This window comes from Hibiscus syriacus, unplaced genomic scaffold (assembly GCF_006381635.1).
Source record: "Hibiscus syriacus cultivar Baekdansim isolate YM2019G1 unplaced genomic scaffold, ASM638163v2 tig00111409_pilon, whole genome shotgun sequence".
NCBI classification, from domain to species: domain Eukaryota; kingdom Viridiplantae; phylum Streptophyta; class Magnoliopsida; order Malvales; family Malvaceae; genus Hibiscus; species Hibiscus syriacus.
Window position 1 is genome coordinate 3,629,555 of NW_024063086.1, and position 16,326 is coordinate 3,645,880.

The 16,326-nt window shown below is 32.3% G+C and overlaps 1 protein-coding gene across 2 annotated transcripts; it reads left to right on the forward strand.

Moving 5' to 3' along the window:
- The first annotated feature begins 11,169 nt into the window (after positions 1–11,169).
- LOC120162879 (WRKY transcription factor 71-like) lies at positions 11,170–12,923 on the forward strand. 2 transcript variants are annotated; one of them, XM_039172944.1, is made up of 4 exons: positions 11,176–11,761; positions 12,197–12,337; positions 12,536–12,693; positions 12,727–12,922. In XM_039172944.1, the coding sequence occupies exons 1-4, from the start codon at positions 11,283–11,285 to the stop codon at positions 12,888–12,890; spliced, it is 942 nt and encodes a 313-aa protein (XP_039028875.1). In that variant the 5' UTR covers positions 11,176–11,282; the 3' UTR covers positions 12,891–12,922. The 2 variants fall into 2 exon arrangements, with proteins under 2 accessions (XP_039028874.1, XP_039028875.1); XM_039172943.1 differs by having other exon boundaries at positions 11,170–11,761; positions 12,536–12,923.
- Positions 12,924–16,326: the final 3,403 nt, after the last annotated feature.

A 16,326-nucleotide genomic window follows, 5' to 3' on the forward strand; every position in this document is an offset into this window, starting at 1 on the left:
ATGGGTTCAAGATCAAAGAGTTTATCAAATTTCCAATCTTGTAAAAGAAGAAGATATTTAAAATTAATAGCTAACATAGCTTGACGAGAAGGAATACGTTCTTCCCGGATTTTGTAAGAGTCGAAATATTGATAATACCAAAAACAATGATTTCTAGGACCAGGATGATTGAAACACGAATTTTGGATAGTCAAGTTAGGATCAATGGGATTAGGATTAGAAATTGGAATAGGAGGAGGATTTGGAGGTGGATTTGGTTGACGGTGTGAGCGACTAGATGATGACCTAGCACGTTTAGGATTGGACATGGTCTAGGAAATAGGAATAGAATGGATAACCTACAATTTAAAACACATGTATGCAATTCAATCAATCCCAAAACTCAATTGAGTCCTCAATATTTCAAGGTTCTCTAAATCAATCCTAATGGGCAAAGTTTTTGAAAACTTTTGAAAAATACGGTTATGAGAAACAATATATGTATAGTTTTCATAACAACAACATAATTTAATCAAAACACAATAATTTGAAAATTAACAATTTTTTTTTAATTTCGAAAATTTAAAATTTTTTTGGAAAATTCTTGTGTTTTTTATGAAATTAGTTTTTGAGGATTTTGAAGGGTTCTGCCCGTGTATAACCAGAACTCCAGGGGGGTATCGATTCCCCTGTGGGGGGAATCGGTTCTCCTTCAAAGGGGGAATCGGTTCCCTCAGGGGGGGATCGATTCCCTCTACACCAAAATGCTAAAATCCGATTTTAAACACCCAAAATGCTAAATTAATTTCCTCTAGTGGTATTGGCAACTCATATATTGAAAATTAATCATGTTCAAACAATTAAATTAATCTTTAAACGATATTTGAACATAAAATTAATTTTTCATCAAGAATCATAAACTCCCCCTAACTAATAGCAATGAATGCAATCAAAATTTACTATTATAAGCATTTTTCATTAATTCTTAAAAAATGTTAATTTTTTTTAAACACTAAGTGAAGATAGGTTAGTCAAACCTAATTCTCTCCTAAGTGTCCTAAATATTTCCTTGTCTAAGGGTTTTGTAAAGATATCCGCTAATTGGTGCAAAATATCAACAAATTCTAGAACTACATCTTCCTTAGTGACATGGTCTCTAATGAAATGATGTCTTATTTCAATGTGCTTAGTTCTAGAGTGTTGGATGGGATTTTTAGTGAGACAAATAGCACTAGTATTGTCACACTTGATAGGAATAGTAACTACTTCAATTCCATAATCAAAAAGTTGTTGTTTCATCCATAAAACTTGTGCACAACAACTACCAGCTGAAATGTATTCGACTTCAGTGGTAGATAATGCAACACAAATTTGTTTCTTTGAAAACCAAGAAATCAGCATATTTTCAAGGAATTGGCAAGTACCAGAGGTGCTTTTCCTATCTAATTTGCATCCTCCATAATCCGCATCAGAAAAAGCATGCAAGCTAGAGTCTCTAGGATACCAAAGTCCTAAACTAGGAGTGTCCTTAAGGTATCTAAAGATTCTCTTAATAGCTAGTAAATGTGATTCCTTAGGACATGATTAAAATCTAGCACATAAGCAAACACTAAACATAATGTCCGGTCTACTTGCAGTTAGATAAAGTAGAGATCCAATCATTGACATATATAATTTAACATCTACACATTTATCTCCTTCATCTAAGTCAAGCTTTGTTGAAGAGCTCATTGGAGAGTCATGCGGTTTGCCATTTTCCAGTCCAAACTTCTTGAGCATATCTTTGACGTACTTAGCTTGATTGATGAAGATGCCATCTTTTCTTTGCTTGATTTGGAGTCCCAAGAAAAATGAGAGCTCCCCCATCATGCTCATCTCAAACTCATTTTGCATTAGCTTAGAAAATTCTTGGCAAAGAACATCATTAGTAGAACCAAATATTATATCATCAACATAAATTTGAACTACTAATAAATCTTTACCTTTATACTTCAAAAACAATGTAGTGTCAACCTTCCCTTTTGAAAAACCTTTTTCAATTAAAAAATTTGACAATCTTTCATACCAAGCTCTAGGAGCTTGTTTTAAACCATAAAGAGCTTTTGTCAATTTAAGAACATGGTCCGAAAATTTTAAATCTTCAAAACTTGGAGGTTGTTCCACGTACACTTCTTCCTTTATAAAATCATTTAAAAATGCACTTTTAACATCCATTTGATATAATTTAAATTCATGAAAACATGCAAATGCTAATAACATTCTAATTGCTTCCATCCTAGCTACGGGAGCGTATGTTTCATCATAGTCTATGCCCTCTTCTTGAGTATACCCTTGAGCAACAAGTCTAGCCTTGTTTCTCACTATATTACCACTCTCATCAAGCTTATTCCTAAATACCCATCTAGTACCTACAGTAGATTTTACTAGGCCTTTCAACTAATGTCCATACTTTACTTCTCTCAAATTGATTTAACTCTTCTTGCTAGCCATAATCCAATGTTCATCATTTAATGCTTCTTAATATTCTTAGGCTCTATGCATGAGATAATGCAACATAATTACAAATATTTCTAAGAGAAGATCGAGTTGTTACCCATTTGGATGGATCACCTATAATTTCACCATCCTTGACATAGTTGTACTCTCTTGGATAAGATACTTCCCTTTCTTCAATGGCTGGATTCTCAAGAGGATCATGAGTTTCCTCATTTTTCGTTTCTTCCTTGATGATGGTTCTACAACGTCATGTTTAACGTCATTTGTATTTATAACACCTACATCATCATTCACACAAGAATCCTTCCTCGGAAGGGATTATCATCGAAAATACATGTATATACTCTTCTACAACTAAAGTTCTTTTTTAAATACACGATAAGCTTAGATTTTAAGGAATAACCCAAAAATTCCTTCATCACTTTTAGCATCAAATTTGCCAAGGTTTTCTTTACCGTTGTTTAAAACAAAACATTTACATCCAAAAGGATGAAAATAACTAATGTTGGGCTTTTATTTTTGAAATTTTCATATGGATTTTCTTTAAAATTGGCCTAATCATTACTCGATTTACAACATAACAAGCGGTATTTGTGGCTTCCGCCCAAAAATTTTGGCAATTATTTTCACAAAGCATGGTTCTAGCCATTTCTTCTAAAGTTCGATTTTCCTCTCAGCAACTCCATTTTGTTGAGGGGTTCTAGGTGCTGAAAAATTATGGCTAATACCGTTAGAGTTACAAAATTCAGTAAATCCAAGATTTTCAAATTCAGTTCCATGATCACTAACACTAGTTATAGAGTAACCTTTTTCATTTTGGATTACTTTTGAAAACGTGATGAATTGTTCTAATGCTTCATCTTTAGTACTTAAAAATAGAACCAAGTATATCTAGAATAGTCATCTACCAAGACAAATGCATATGTTTTCCACCCAAGCTAGTAGTTCTAGTTGGCCCAAAAAGATCTAAATGGATCAATTGTAAAACTCTACTAGTTGAGACATCATTAATGGATTTAAAAGAAACTCGCTTTTGTTTCCTTTAGCACAAGCATCACAGATTTTATCATTATCAAATTAAGCTTAGGCAACCCTTACTAGGTCTCCTTGAATAACGTTGCAAAACACTCATACTAGCATGTCCTAGTCTCCTATGCCATAACCAACTATCATGCTCATCCTTAGCAACTAGGCATAAGTAGTCATATCAAAAGAATCTAAATGCACATGTATATCCCTATTTTATTACCAATAAGCATAATCGAAAATAGATGCAATGTCAATCAATTTTGCAATCATTTAAAATAAAACATTGTATCTTTTTCAATTTATTTTTCAAAAGATTATGCTTTTAACCCATTCATATAAAACATTATGCATTGTTATAGAGATTAAGAGCACATGCATAAGTTTTTTGAAAATGTTATGCATTAAAACTTTATAATATTTAAACAAAAATCTATGCATAAACATTAAGAAAATTTCAGGTCAAATTTTTGCAAAACCAAAGTTCTTGAAAAATCGATATCAATTGTTAAAGAGATATCAAGTATTTTTTTAAAACAATTTGACCAAAAATTAATATGAGAACTAGAGTTTATAAAACATCACCAAAAATTACCAAGTTCATCATACAAATTTTTTCAATACATGAGATAAACATAATTCATTTAAAACCTCATGCATGAATAAACTAAATGAGCAACCAAATAATAAAAATATTAAGTTTAGAGGTTACCCATTCCCTTTTTATGTGTGGCTAGAGCTTGAATATCATCATCTTATCACCATTGCTCTCCACACTACAAGAGAATTTAAGTAGATTTTGGTATCCAAATTGCTTTGGATCCTTGAACATTAGTTTCAATGCCTCTTGTTCCTTTTGGAACCCATACTGTCTAATTTTAATCGTTTCCTTTCTTAAAGGACAAGTATGTTCCTTATGACCTGATAATGACAATGTGAACATATTATCATTATTGAACTAGAGAATTATTTAGAATGATCTCTTTTTCTCTTGTAAACATTCAAGCTTATCTTTCAAATGAAATTTCTTTTTTAATAATTTCAAATTTCATTTTTGAGAGTTCTAAATCCTTCTTCAAGATTTCATTTTTATTTTCAAATCCATTTTCATTTCTAGAAGAAGTTTGTTTAATTTGAAATTTCTTTTTCAAAGTTTTCAGATTTTTTTTTGAAAGCTCTAACTCCTTTCTCAACATTTCATTTTGATTTCCAAGTCTGTTTTAGCTTTCAAAAGAAGTCATTTTTAGCAATAAATTTAGAAATCAATTATTGTATTTAGAGTTCATGGTCTCAAACTCCGAATATAATTATCATAAGCATCTTGTAACTCATTAAAAGATTTGAATTTGATATATTTGAGTTAGAGATACCTTTGGCTCTGTGAGAGCTAATAGAGACATCACTTTTATTGGTTCTTCTTCTTCCTTGTCTCTATAGATCTCCTCAATCTTATCCCACATTTCCTTGGCACTTGAACAAGAAGAAACTCCTTTATATACATTAGGATCAATTGCACAACACAACATGTGCATAGCCTTTGAGTTTGTTGAGTTTCCTTCCGTTCTTGAACACTCCTTCTTTGCCTTCTTAGTAGGAGAGGAATATCCTTTCTTGATTATCATCCAAGCTTCCATATCAAATGCTTTGATGAATATCATCATACACCTCTTCCAATGATGATAATTTGTTCCATTGAAGTGTGGAGGCACATCAATAGGTATGGATTCTTCCATGGAGAATGAACCGGAAGTAGACGCTATCTTTATCGATTAACTCTTCCCGAATCGACTCAAGAGGCGATTAAGCCTTCAAATGAGTGAGGCTCTGATGCCAATTGTTGAGTTAATCGATTGACGGAATCGGCCAAGAGGGGGGTGAATTGGCAATAAAAATTTTGGTGGAAGCTTTTGCAGAAAATTGAAAGAAATTACACAGTGATTTAAAGTGGTTTGACTTTATCAACCAAAGTCTACGTCCACTACCTTAGCTATCCACACTAAGGATTTTCCAACAAATTCACTAATTTTTTCTTTCTTTTGAGGCCAAAGAGATAACCTTACAACACCCTCAAGAATATGCCCCAATTCTTGAGAACACTCTTTTCTCAAAGAGAAATACAAATTTGCAAACTTACAAGAAAAATCTCACAAGGAAAATATGTTTGCACAATTCTAGAATAAAGAAAGAACACTCAAGAATAAATCAATTGAGCACAATAAGTGTTCTTGAAAGCAAAATGATATTGAATGAAAAATAGGCTTGAAATGCTCAACTTGAGGTTTGATGCTTTCTCTTTGATTCTCTCTTGATTCTAATTGCTTGATGTTTCCTGTTATTGATCAATGGCTTCTAAGCTTGCTTAAATACACCTTGAATCACTTCTGAACGTTGGGGATGATTAGAGAAGATAATATACCTGTTTTAGTGTGAAAACAATTAATAAAACAGCTTGGAGCGCGGGGGGAATCGGTACCCCCTATGGGGAATCGGTTCCCTAAGTGTAAAATTCAAATATTTCGACCATTATACAAGGGGGAATCGGTACCCCCTGGGGGGGAATCGATTCCCTCTGAGCATACTGGAATTCTCAGAGCCAAACCATTCAGGGGGAATCGGTACCCCCTTGGGGGATCGGTTCCCTCTGAGCAATCTGGAATTTTGGCTTTGAAATGGTTCGAAATACTTTGTAAAATTTTGAGATTGTTTTAAGATTAAAACTTAATTTACACTGAGTAAGGATTAAAAATGATCTTTGAAAGATTTGGAGTAATGTTTGATATTCGAATAGTTATATCGAATATACTTAGAAAATCATTTGGAAATATCTTAAAATTCATTTAACTTAATTTTTTATATCGAAATATCAAAATGTTTTCAACAATTATCATTTCAATCTTAAAATCATTCATTTATGTGTGTCATGATCAGCCTAACATAAATTCCCAACGAATAATTTCTCGGTATTACTTTGAAATTAACCAGTAAAATAATGGGAATCCAAGGCAATCCACCATGTTCATATTTACACTTATTGAAGCAAGTGGTTGACAAAAGACGAGACAAGAGATGACAGCAGCCCGAATAGCATAGTAAATAATGAAAAAGGCGATGACACAATTCATTCCCAGGCATATCTGCAACCGCTCTCGGGCAGAGGTACGCATAGGCTTTAGGAAATCAGTCTTTTAGGATTATGAATTAGACAAAGAGTTAGCAATGACAAAGACTTGACGAGTATAAAAAATAAACAAAGGCTTATGTGACCTTAAAACTCAAAACACGAAAATCACATCATGCATATTCAAGCATTTGCAAAATAAGAGCATACACATTCATTATATCTGATAGGAATTCAGGGAGTCAATAAAGATTGCACAAAGAAGAAGAATCAGTCCATATTTCCTTTCACCATTGAAAAAATGGATCGCATCGAAATTAAGGACCATCTGGTCATTATCTATGGGTATTCTAAATACAAATCACTAACATACGATAATCTTGTGCAGGTTTAAAAATCTCCAAAGAGAGGATAGACCAACCAACACTTCCAATGGAGAGTTCATAATGAGAAGAACTCATCCGATAAAGGGAGAAAAAGTTTAAAATGAGAAGAACTTGTTCAACCTTTGCTCGGTTCATCGTATTTGGAGTTGAATTAGCAATGCCTCACTTGAGGGATTATCATTTCCAATGGATAGTTCATAATGAGTAGAACTCATCCGATATAGGGAGAATAAGTTCATAATGAGAAGAACTTGTTCAACCTTTTCTTGATTCATTATATTTGGGGTTGAATCATCGATGCCTCACTTGAGGGATTAACATTTCCAATGGAGAGTTTATAATGAGAAGAACTTATCCGATAGAGGGAGAGTAAGTTCATAATGAGAAGAACTTGTTCAACCTTTGCTCAATTCATCGCATTTGGAGTTGAATTAGCGACGCCTCACTTGAGGGATTAACATTTCCCATGGATAGTTCATAATGAGAAGAACTCATCTGATAGAGGGAGAAAAAGTTCATAATGAGGAGAACTTATTCAACCTTTGCTTGATTCATCACATATGGAGTTGAATCAGCGACACCTCAGTTGAGGGATTAACATTTCCATTGAAGATTTCATAATGAGAATAACTCATCTGATAGAGGGAAGAAGTTCATAATAAGAAGAACTTGTTCAACCTTTGCTCGATTCATCGCATTTGGAGTTGAATTAACGACGCCTCACTTGAGGGGCCAACATTTCTAGTAGAGAGCTTGTAATGAGAAGAACCCGCAGCTTGAAGAACAGAGATTGAGCCAAAAATGGCACTTTATATCTTTGATTCATTCTCTTCTACAGCAATAAGTAAAGAGGGGCAGTTGTAGTAGCCATTTTTTCCCTTTCATCATACATACTCCATTACAACACCTTAAACGGACCCAAACATAAAACCCAAAACAACCCCAAAAATAAAACCTAAACCAGGCCCAACCCAAACCAGCCCCAAAATAAAACCCAAACAGGCCCCAACCTAAAACTCAACTAGAACCTGACCTGGAGCCTACCCTAACCTAAACCTAACCCTAGTGTGGCCGCCCCCAATCACCCCATCAACTACCGTCGATCCCTGCACCAAACAGTGGAAGATCGCTCCTGTACGCAACCACCCAACACTCCACGCTACCTGCAGAAAATAGCAAACAAGATAACAAAAATGCAATGATTTTCTTTTCTCTGTAATGGGTATAAAACCCCAAACCAAACAATGTAGAGGGATCTTTTTTTACTCATTTTTTTGATAAGCAATACAAGGCAAAGATTAGTTTGAAGGTATACTTTTTTCTTTTTCTTTTCTATTTTTTCAATCCCGAATAGTAGCGAAAAGAGACCTTTTTCTTTCAAATAACAGCAACAACAAAAAACTTTCCTTTTTAGTTTCAAATATTAGTAAAATAAAAAGAAAAAAATCTTTTTAGTTTCGAAAAATAAACAACAAAAATGTTTTTTAGTTTCGAAAAAACAATAAACAACAATAGTAGAAAACAATTTTTTTAGTTTCGAATAACAATGAAGATAAAATGAAGCCTCTTTCAGTCGAAATAAAACAACATCCAAGCTTTTTCGCAGTAAAAAAATAGAAAAAAAAAGGAAGGGTTTAGATCTAGTTACCTGAGTTTTAAAAGGGCTTCATCGGAGGTCGTCGAAGTTGGGGAACTGAAATGTCTAGGGGAATTTTTTTGGGCTTTTAGGGAGTTTTTTGGTATTTTTGCCTCCAAACAGAGGCCTCTGTTGGTAGATCAGGGGCTTTGGGTCTTTTTAGGTCAGTTTAGGAGTTTCAATCGCCGTGTGTGGCGACTGGAGCGGGATGCGAGTCGACCGAAAGTGGGCCGACCGAGGGAGAGAGGAGAGAGGAGAGGATTTTGTTAATTTTTTTATTTTTTGGTGTAAAATGAAAACAAAATTGTATATATAAGTAGAATTTAGGGTAAAATCATGCTTAGGTCCCCATAGGTTTAGCGCATTTTTACATTTTGGTCAACTGTAAGGACCAAATAAGTTATTTTTCTTTTTCCATACATGTTATATAATGATTGGTGGCAATCCTCACATTTCAGAACATTTTCAAAGAAAAACTCCTAAGTTAGTACTGGTCTTTCCCCGCCCGGGCTAAAAAACGGTGTCAACAGTCACCAACAATCGATTATTTTTATTCTTTTTTAGTTTTTTAATAAGAATAATTATGTCTTTGTGGAACATTTATCTCTTTGTGGAACATTTTTTTCTATATTTGTGGAACGTTTTTAGTTTGACGATGTCACGACTGATCAATGTGGCGCTTATTTATAATATTGCTTATCTTCCCTAATATGGACCCTCAAATTGAATTTGGATACATAATTTTGCGTTCGTGTATAATTTTCTCACTACATTGGACCCTGATTTGTGATTCTTGGTGATCTTTCAATAGCTTAATCCTTTCTTGTGAATTGTCTCCCAGTACAGTCATATTTATTTGTATCTATTTTTCATTCGATTCTTTTGATTGAATTTTTAACCTTTTCAATGTATGGCCTTGTATGATCTAAAGTGACTGATTTGTTTTGTCAATGTTATAAGAAAATATTCAAATTATGTGTTTAGTTTACAATGATAGTTACAAACTCTTATTATGATTTTGGATATTTTCACTTTTTAACCACATGAGAGATTTCTATTAAAAAAATGTTTAATTAGTGTATATCTATACGTTGAGAGGATATCTCAACTATATATATTTGATAGGTTGAAACTTTTGACAAAAGTGTTGTGAAAAACAATATAATTCAATTGTTTGGTTTGAGAACTAATAATCATCCATGAAAAATTTGGGTCAAATTTAGATTTTTGAAGTAGAACTTAAATGAGAGTGGAAACTAGCCAAACCTACCCATTCATTTACATCTCTCATAAAAAAAGTTAAATTATGATTTTGGTCCTTTTACTATACTCAACTTTAGTTTTATTTCCTATATTCTTTTTTTTAAAAAATAGGGTATCCACCATCCATAGCAGTAATTAATCTCCTTGTTAATGGTTGACCATTAAATATATTTCATTCTCATAAATAAGGATCAAATCTCGGACTGCATAATTTAGATATAAATTAAATAAACAATCACATTATACCTCAATTTAGCTCTATTTGGTATCTACTTTTATAATACCATTAGTTAATACAAATATTTAATATAATTAATTATTGAGTAAAGTACACAACCAGTCCCCCAATTATAGGGTATTGCTTTGTTAAGTCCCCGACTATTAAAAGTTACAAAATGATTCTCTAACTATATAACGTCGCTTTGTTGAGTGTATCGACTATTAAAAGTTACAAAATTGTCGTCTTACTATTCATATATTCCAAACTCGTACTTTTTCGGTAAAAAAAATTAACAATCATCTAATATGAACGTTAACTTGTTAACCAGGATCAGGTTTTAACATATCTCAGTCAGTAGGTTAAAGTCCACCATTTGTGTACTTAACGCTTAATTATTTTGGTTTAAACTCTAGAGTATTTCTTCATTAAAATGATTTTTTAATATAAAAAATCATGTTATCATGATAAACTAAAGGGTAGAGTACATGTTTAGTACCTCAACTATCACTTTTGTTTCGTTTTGGTCACCTAGCTATTTTTTTTCAAAATCATACCTAATGTTACATTTTGGTGATCATTTTGGTCATCCACCATTAAAAAAAATAACAGAATTACTGATAACACATTTTTTTATTTTTTTTCAATGATGATGTGCATCAACTTATGATGACACATCAACACCACTATTAATTTTTTAATGGTGGGTGACCAAAATTAAACTAAAACTAAACTTTAAGTATGATTTAAAATAGTTGGGTGATCAAAACATAACAAAAGTAATGGTCGGGCTACTAAATGTGTAGTTTTCCGTAAATTAACAGAGTTGTGTTGTTACTGAAATCATTAATAACTTGGATTAAGTAATGGTCTTATAAAACTAAGGGGATCATATTATGTCAAATTAAAATATAAAAAAATCTTAAATTTGGACATAGTATAGGGATGAAAAACTAATTAGACCATTATAATAAATATATAAATAATCTAACACCACACACTCATTTATAAAAATAAAAACAAAAATTTCTTAATCAAAACTCCCTTTTTCTTCCCTCACTTTTAAACCTTTTATTTTTCATTGTAGTTTTACCCTCTTGCTTCTTCTGCTCTTCATCTTCTTCATTTTTCTTCGTTCTTTCTTTCTTCATTATTGTTTATATGTCGTCAAATGAAAATAACAATTCGCAACACAACTATGATCCTTTCCAAGGATTCAACCGGGCAACCTTTCCCTTCTTTGACGACAACAATCCTTGTATTTATAACCAATCTGCAGCTCCAACATCAGCAGTAATACATGCCTTGGATCCTTCATACATGAGCTTCACCGACTGCTTAAATGGCGGCTCCGTCGTCGACTACAACATCTTTTCGAGAACCTTTGACATGTCTTGTTCTTCATCAGATGTTGTTAGTCGCATGGATGAAGGTACTACTAACACCAAGAAAATCGGCATTTCTGCAGAGAATTCAGTGGGGGATAATCAAAATCAGAATCAGAATATTTCTGAAAACCTATCAACACCCAATTCCTCAGCGTCTTGTTCCTCTAATGAAGACCAAGATTCGAGCAAGGCTAAGAAAGATAAGCAGCCAAAAGGGTCTGAAGACCAAGGAGATGACAAGTCAAAGAATGTGTAGGTTCTTTTTCTTCTTCTTCTGGGCTTACTTCTCTTCTGGGACACTTTGGTTTCTTGTTTTCTGGTTTCTGGTTCAAAGGATTAGTACTCGCGTTCATACTAGCTACCTACTGTCATAGATTTAACAAAATTGAAATTTCAGGATCGAAATATATATTGGTTTATGATTTTGAATGTTCTTAGTCCTGACAAAAAAACATTAATTATTTCTAAAATCACCTTGACAGAAAACGCGTTATTTTCTTCCATTTTTTCAAAGTCTTTGAAAGCACGAACACGTGGTATTGGTTTTGATAACTTTCTTCTATTCAGACCCTAAATGATATTTTCTTTTTGTGTAAGAAATCTCAAGTTATTTTCTATGTTCTGGATTTCAACATGAATGAGCTTTTTTCCTTGAACAAAACCCTAATACTGACGTGCAATATGAAGGAACAAGGCAACAAAGAAGGAGAAAAGGCAAAAAGAGCCAAGGTTTGCGTTCCTCACAAAAAGCGAGATTGATAATCTTGAAGATGGCTACAGGTGGAGGAAGTACGGTCAGAAGGCTGTCAAGAACAGCCCTTATCCAAGGTTTCATCATGCTTCTTATATTTTAATTTCTAAACCCTAGTTTGTATTTTCCCAGTTAAATTCCTTGTTCATCATTCATATCTTTTTTTTTTGGTGATTACAAGTTAGATTTCAGCTACAATGGCTCCATTGCTGTGCAATGATTCTTGTAAACTAATATATTCTCAATGTGTCATCTCATTATTGTGAAACTTGCAGAAGTTACTACAGATGCACAAGCCCAAAATGTGGTGTTAAGAAGCGAGTAGAGAGATCATTTCAGGATCCGTCGGTGGTGATCACAACATATGAAGGAAAGCACAACCACCACATTCCGACAACTCTCCGAGGCCAAGATGCCGGGGTGTTTTCGCCTTCGATTATGTCGTCCTCGGCCGCCACAATGGATCCTTGTTTCCCTCATGAATTCCTAAGCCATTTCCTCCCATCATCCAGCAATGATCCAGCAGGAAACACCAACTCCATGCAGCAGCAGCAGCAGCAGCTTCAAATTCCTGATTATGGGTTATTACAAGATTTAGTTTCTTCCTTCACCAGCAGTCAGGTACCATGAATGAACTCTTTACTGATCTACGTGGTTACTGATTAATGAAGTTTGGGGCACTCCACTTCTTTTTCTTGTGCAATATGTTTATTATCACACTGGACATGAAGTTTGGGTTACTGACCTATGGGGTTACAAGATTTGTGTAGTATTTGTTCAAAAAAATTCTTAACCAATTGATAACACACGTACCTTGTAGATAGTTATTCGAACCCAGATCTTCTAGTGAGAACAATATTCCCTTTTACCACTAAAATCATCCTATAAATTCTTTTATCTTTTTTATCTTTAAATATTAAGGTTTGAGTTTTATCATATATAAATTATGTAGACTTTCTAGAATTTGGAGAAGACATTATAAGATTCAACACAAAATAAACATTTTTCTATTATGTATATGCAAAAGTTAACAATATATATGGAAGAAGATTATTTATACAAATTGATTAGGCTTAATTAATTTACAAATATAATAATTGATTAGACATTTTTCTGTTATGTATATGCAAAAGTTAGCAATATATTATGGAAGAAGATTATTTATACAAATTGATTAGGCTTAATTAATTTAATAATATAATAATTAAGACGTGCAGTACCTACATTTTAAGATGCCTAAGGTCTGATATGTTTAAAACCAATGTATTTATATATGTATAGCATGCCTAATTTCTTTTATGTTGATTGGGGTGGTTATTCAAATTCAATTAATTTAAAATACGTTTAAAAACCTATATGCATATGTACGAATCAAACGATTTCAATGATTAAGAAATTATTATTATCCTTTGAGGTTTCGGGTTCGAGCATCACGTATACAAAAATATAAATGTTGATTATATAATGATAGAAATTTTTTGAAAAAAATATTATCCTATATTCCCCATATATATATATATAAACTATATACATGTTAATTTGTCTATATATGTATTCCAACTCATGACAACGAAATTCATAATTTCAACAAAAAGAAGTTTGAATTTTCTCACAAATGACCATTATTTTAATTTTTAATTATTATTTTCCGAAACCTTTTCATATCTAAAGACACAAATGAATTTTAAAATGTTGGTTTGACAAACAGATGCAGATATCACACCCTTTGTCTCATATTGATTTGAAGAATAATTGATGGGTGGTGGACTTTTTTGCACTACTATCTCCATTCTTTTTATTCATATAAATTTATAGGTTAAAATAAATTATTTATTTGTATATTTATTGTTCATAGAAATTGACGTATTATTTTATATTAGAGGATGAGTTTTTAAAATTTTAAAAGGGGATAGATTTATAAAAATTTTAGGAGGGAAAATAAATTGTTAATTAAAAATAGAAAATATCTAAAATATATGATACTGTAAAATTTTCAGAGAGACGACGGTCTCTAACCACCCCTTCAATCCATCTCTAATTGTTTTTTTATTAATCTAACATGATTATAAGTGGTAATATATATTCTAAAGACTCTCTACCATTTCACAATGAATGCTCAAATATCGTGCAGTTGCTAGTGCTCGAACTCGGAACCTCTAAGAATAAGAATTAACTACTTAAGTAACTTGATTTGTGCCCATCCCTGATTGTTCGATATACAAAATAGGACATTTCTGACCATATTCAAAAGAAATTTATATAAAATGAGTTATATGGAGAGTTTTGTTTAAGTCAAAGGGGGCACCTAACTCAAGTTTATATAATAGTATTAGTAGCAATTTATATAAAGCGTTCAGATAGGTATAATTAATATTAAATACAAAAGAAATGCTTTCATACGTACCTATTTTATTTTTATATATTAAGGTTTGGATTTAATTTAATTGCTTGAGAATCCAAACCTAACCAACTTTTAGTTAATGAGCAAAACAACATAAATTCTGAAACGGTTTACGCTTAAGTTTGGTCTTGTTTTAGAGTAAATTATATTAGATATCATGAAACTATTTTTCTATTCAAAAATGTCTTTGTATTATTAAAATTAAGTTTTAGTTCTACGTGTAATTATATCACTTTACCATTAAATTTCTAACAACATGTTGACAAAACCTCTATTTTTTGTGAAGATAATAATAGGGCCAAAAAGGCATCATTGACGTCGTTTTGTGGATATTGATGCTCAAAATGACATAGTTTTAGGAGAACATGTGAACTCTTTAATTTGTATATCTATTTTTCCATTAAATTTTAAAACGGTACAATTTTAGGCATTACGCTTTCTTACTACTAACTACTAAAAAAAAGCTTTCTGACTACTATTAGGAGTCCATCCTAGCTTGTCAATTATCGTCATTCAAGGAAATATCGATATCAAAACATTCATATTTCACTCCTCTTTCTTCTCCTCAAATTGATTTTTTATGAAATTGTCTACACCGTTTTTCGTTCGGGCGGGGGAAAACTTAGTACGACTTAAGGGTTTTCTTTTAAAAGGTTTTGCAATGTGAGGAGTCGCTACCAATCATTTAAGGTGCTATTGGGACACCATAAAAACTGGGTAATTTTAATAAAATATATTATTTTTATCAAAAAACTGAGTTTAGGGTCTATAAAAATCAAGAATTTGGGTTCGGGAGTCAGTTACAAGTGGGGAAGGATTAGCACCCCCACAAGCGCCCAAAATTGGTACCTAGTTGATAACCCTATATTTAAAATCAGAAATTTTAAGTTTGATCTTTATTTAATTTGAAAATCATTACAGATGCAAAGTTGAAAAGGGTATTCGTTTATTGAGACCGATAGCATTCACTCCAAAGCGTAAATGTGGGAGATCAACTATTTTGTCTAATAATCGAATATTGCCTCGTTTTTAGAAAATCATGATGTGGTCTTTGAAAAGGATCTCGACCTATTTCGGGAATCACAAGTAGTCACCCCCTGAGCATACTTACGAGAGATGTACCATTTATTCCCTAATAAGTGAACATTGTCTTAGGTTTGAGAATAAAATGCAATCAAACAAATTTTTATTTAATCCTAATTAAGCTAAGGTAAATTAAAGATTTTTTATAACTTAAGGTGTCAAATTATGAAATTAAAGGACCTAAAGGCACAAACCTAGAAGTGTAGGTTCTAATAATAAATATTGCTTCGAATAATTAAATTGGAACCTCGAGCAAAAGCGATGACCAAATTAAGAATTCACCTAATTAAAGGAATAAATGTGAAATCAAGCCTAAGATGGAGGCTCTAATGTTAATCTTAATTAATTATGTCAATATTAAAGATCTAATCGAAGTTTGGGGACTAAAAAGTCAAAGGACTAAAATATCGGGCTCTAAAACACTAGGAGTTTAAGGACCTAAATCGATAAATTCTAAAGTTGAGGACTAAATAATAACCCAAAAAACCTAATTATTATCTAAATTATTAAAGCTAAATTTTTTAGAAAATATTAATTATTAATAAATTTTAAAATTCGAGTAATCGGACATCTATTGCGAAA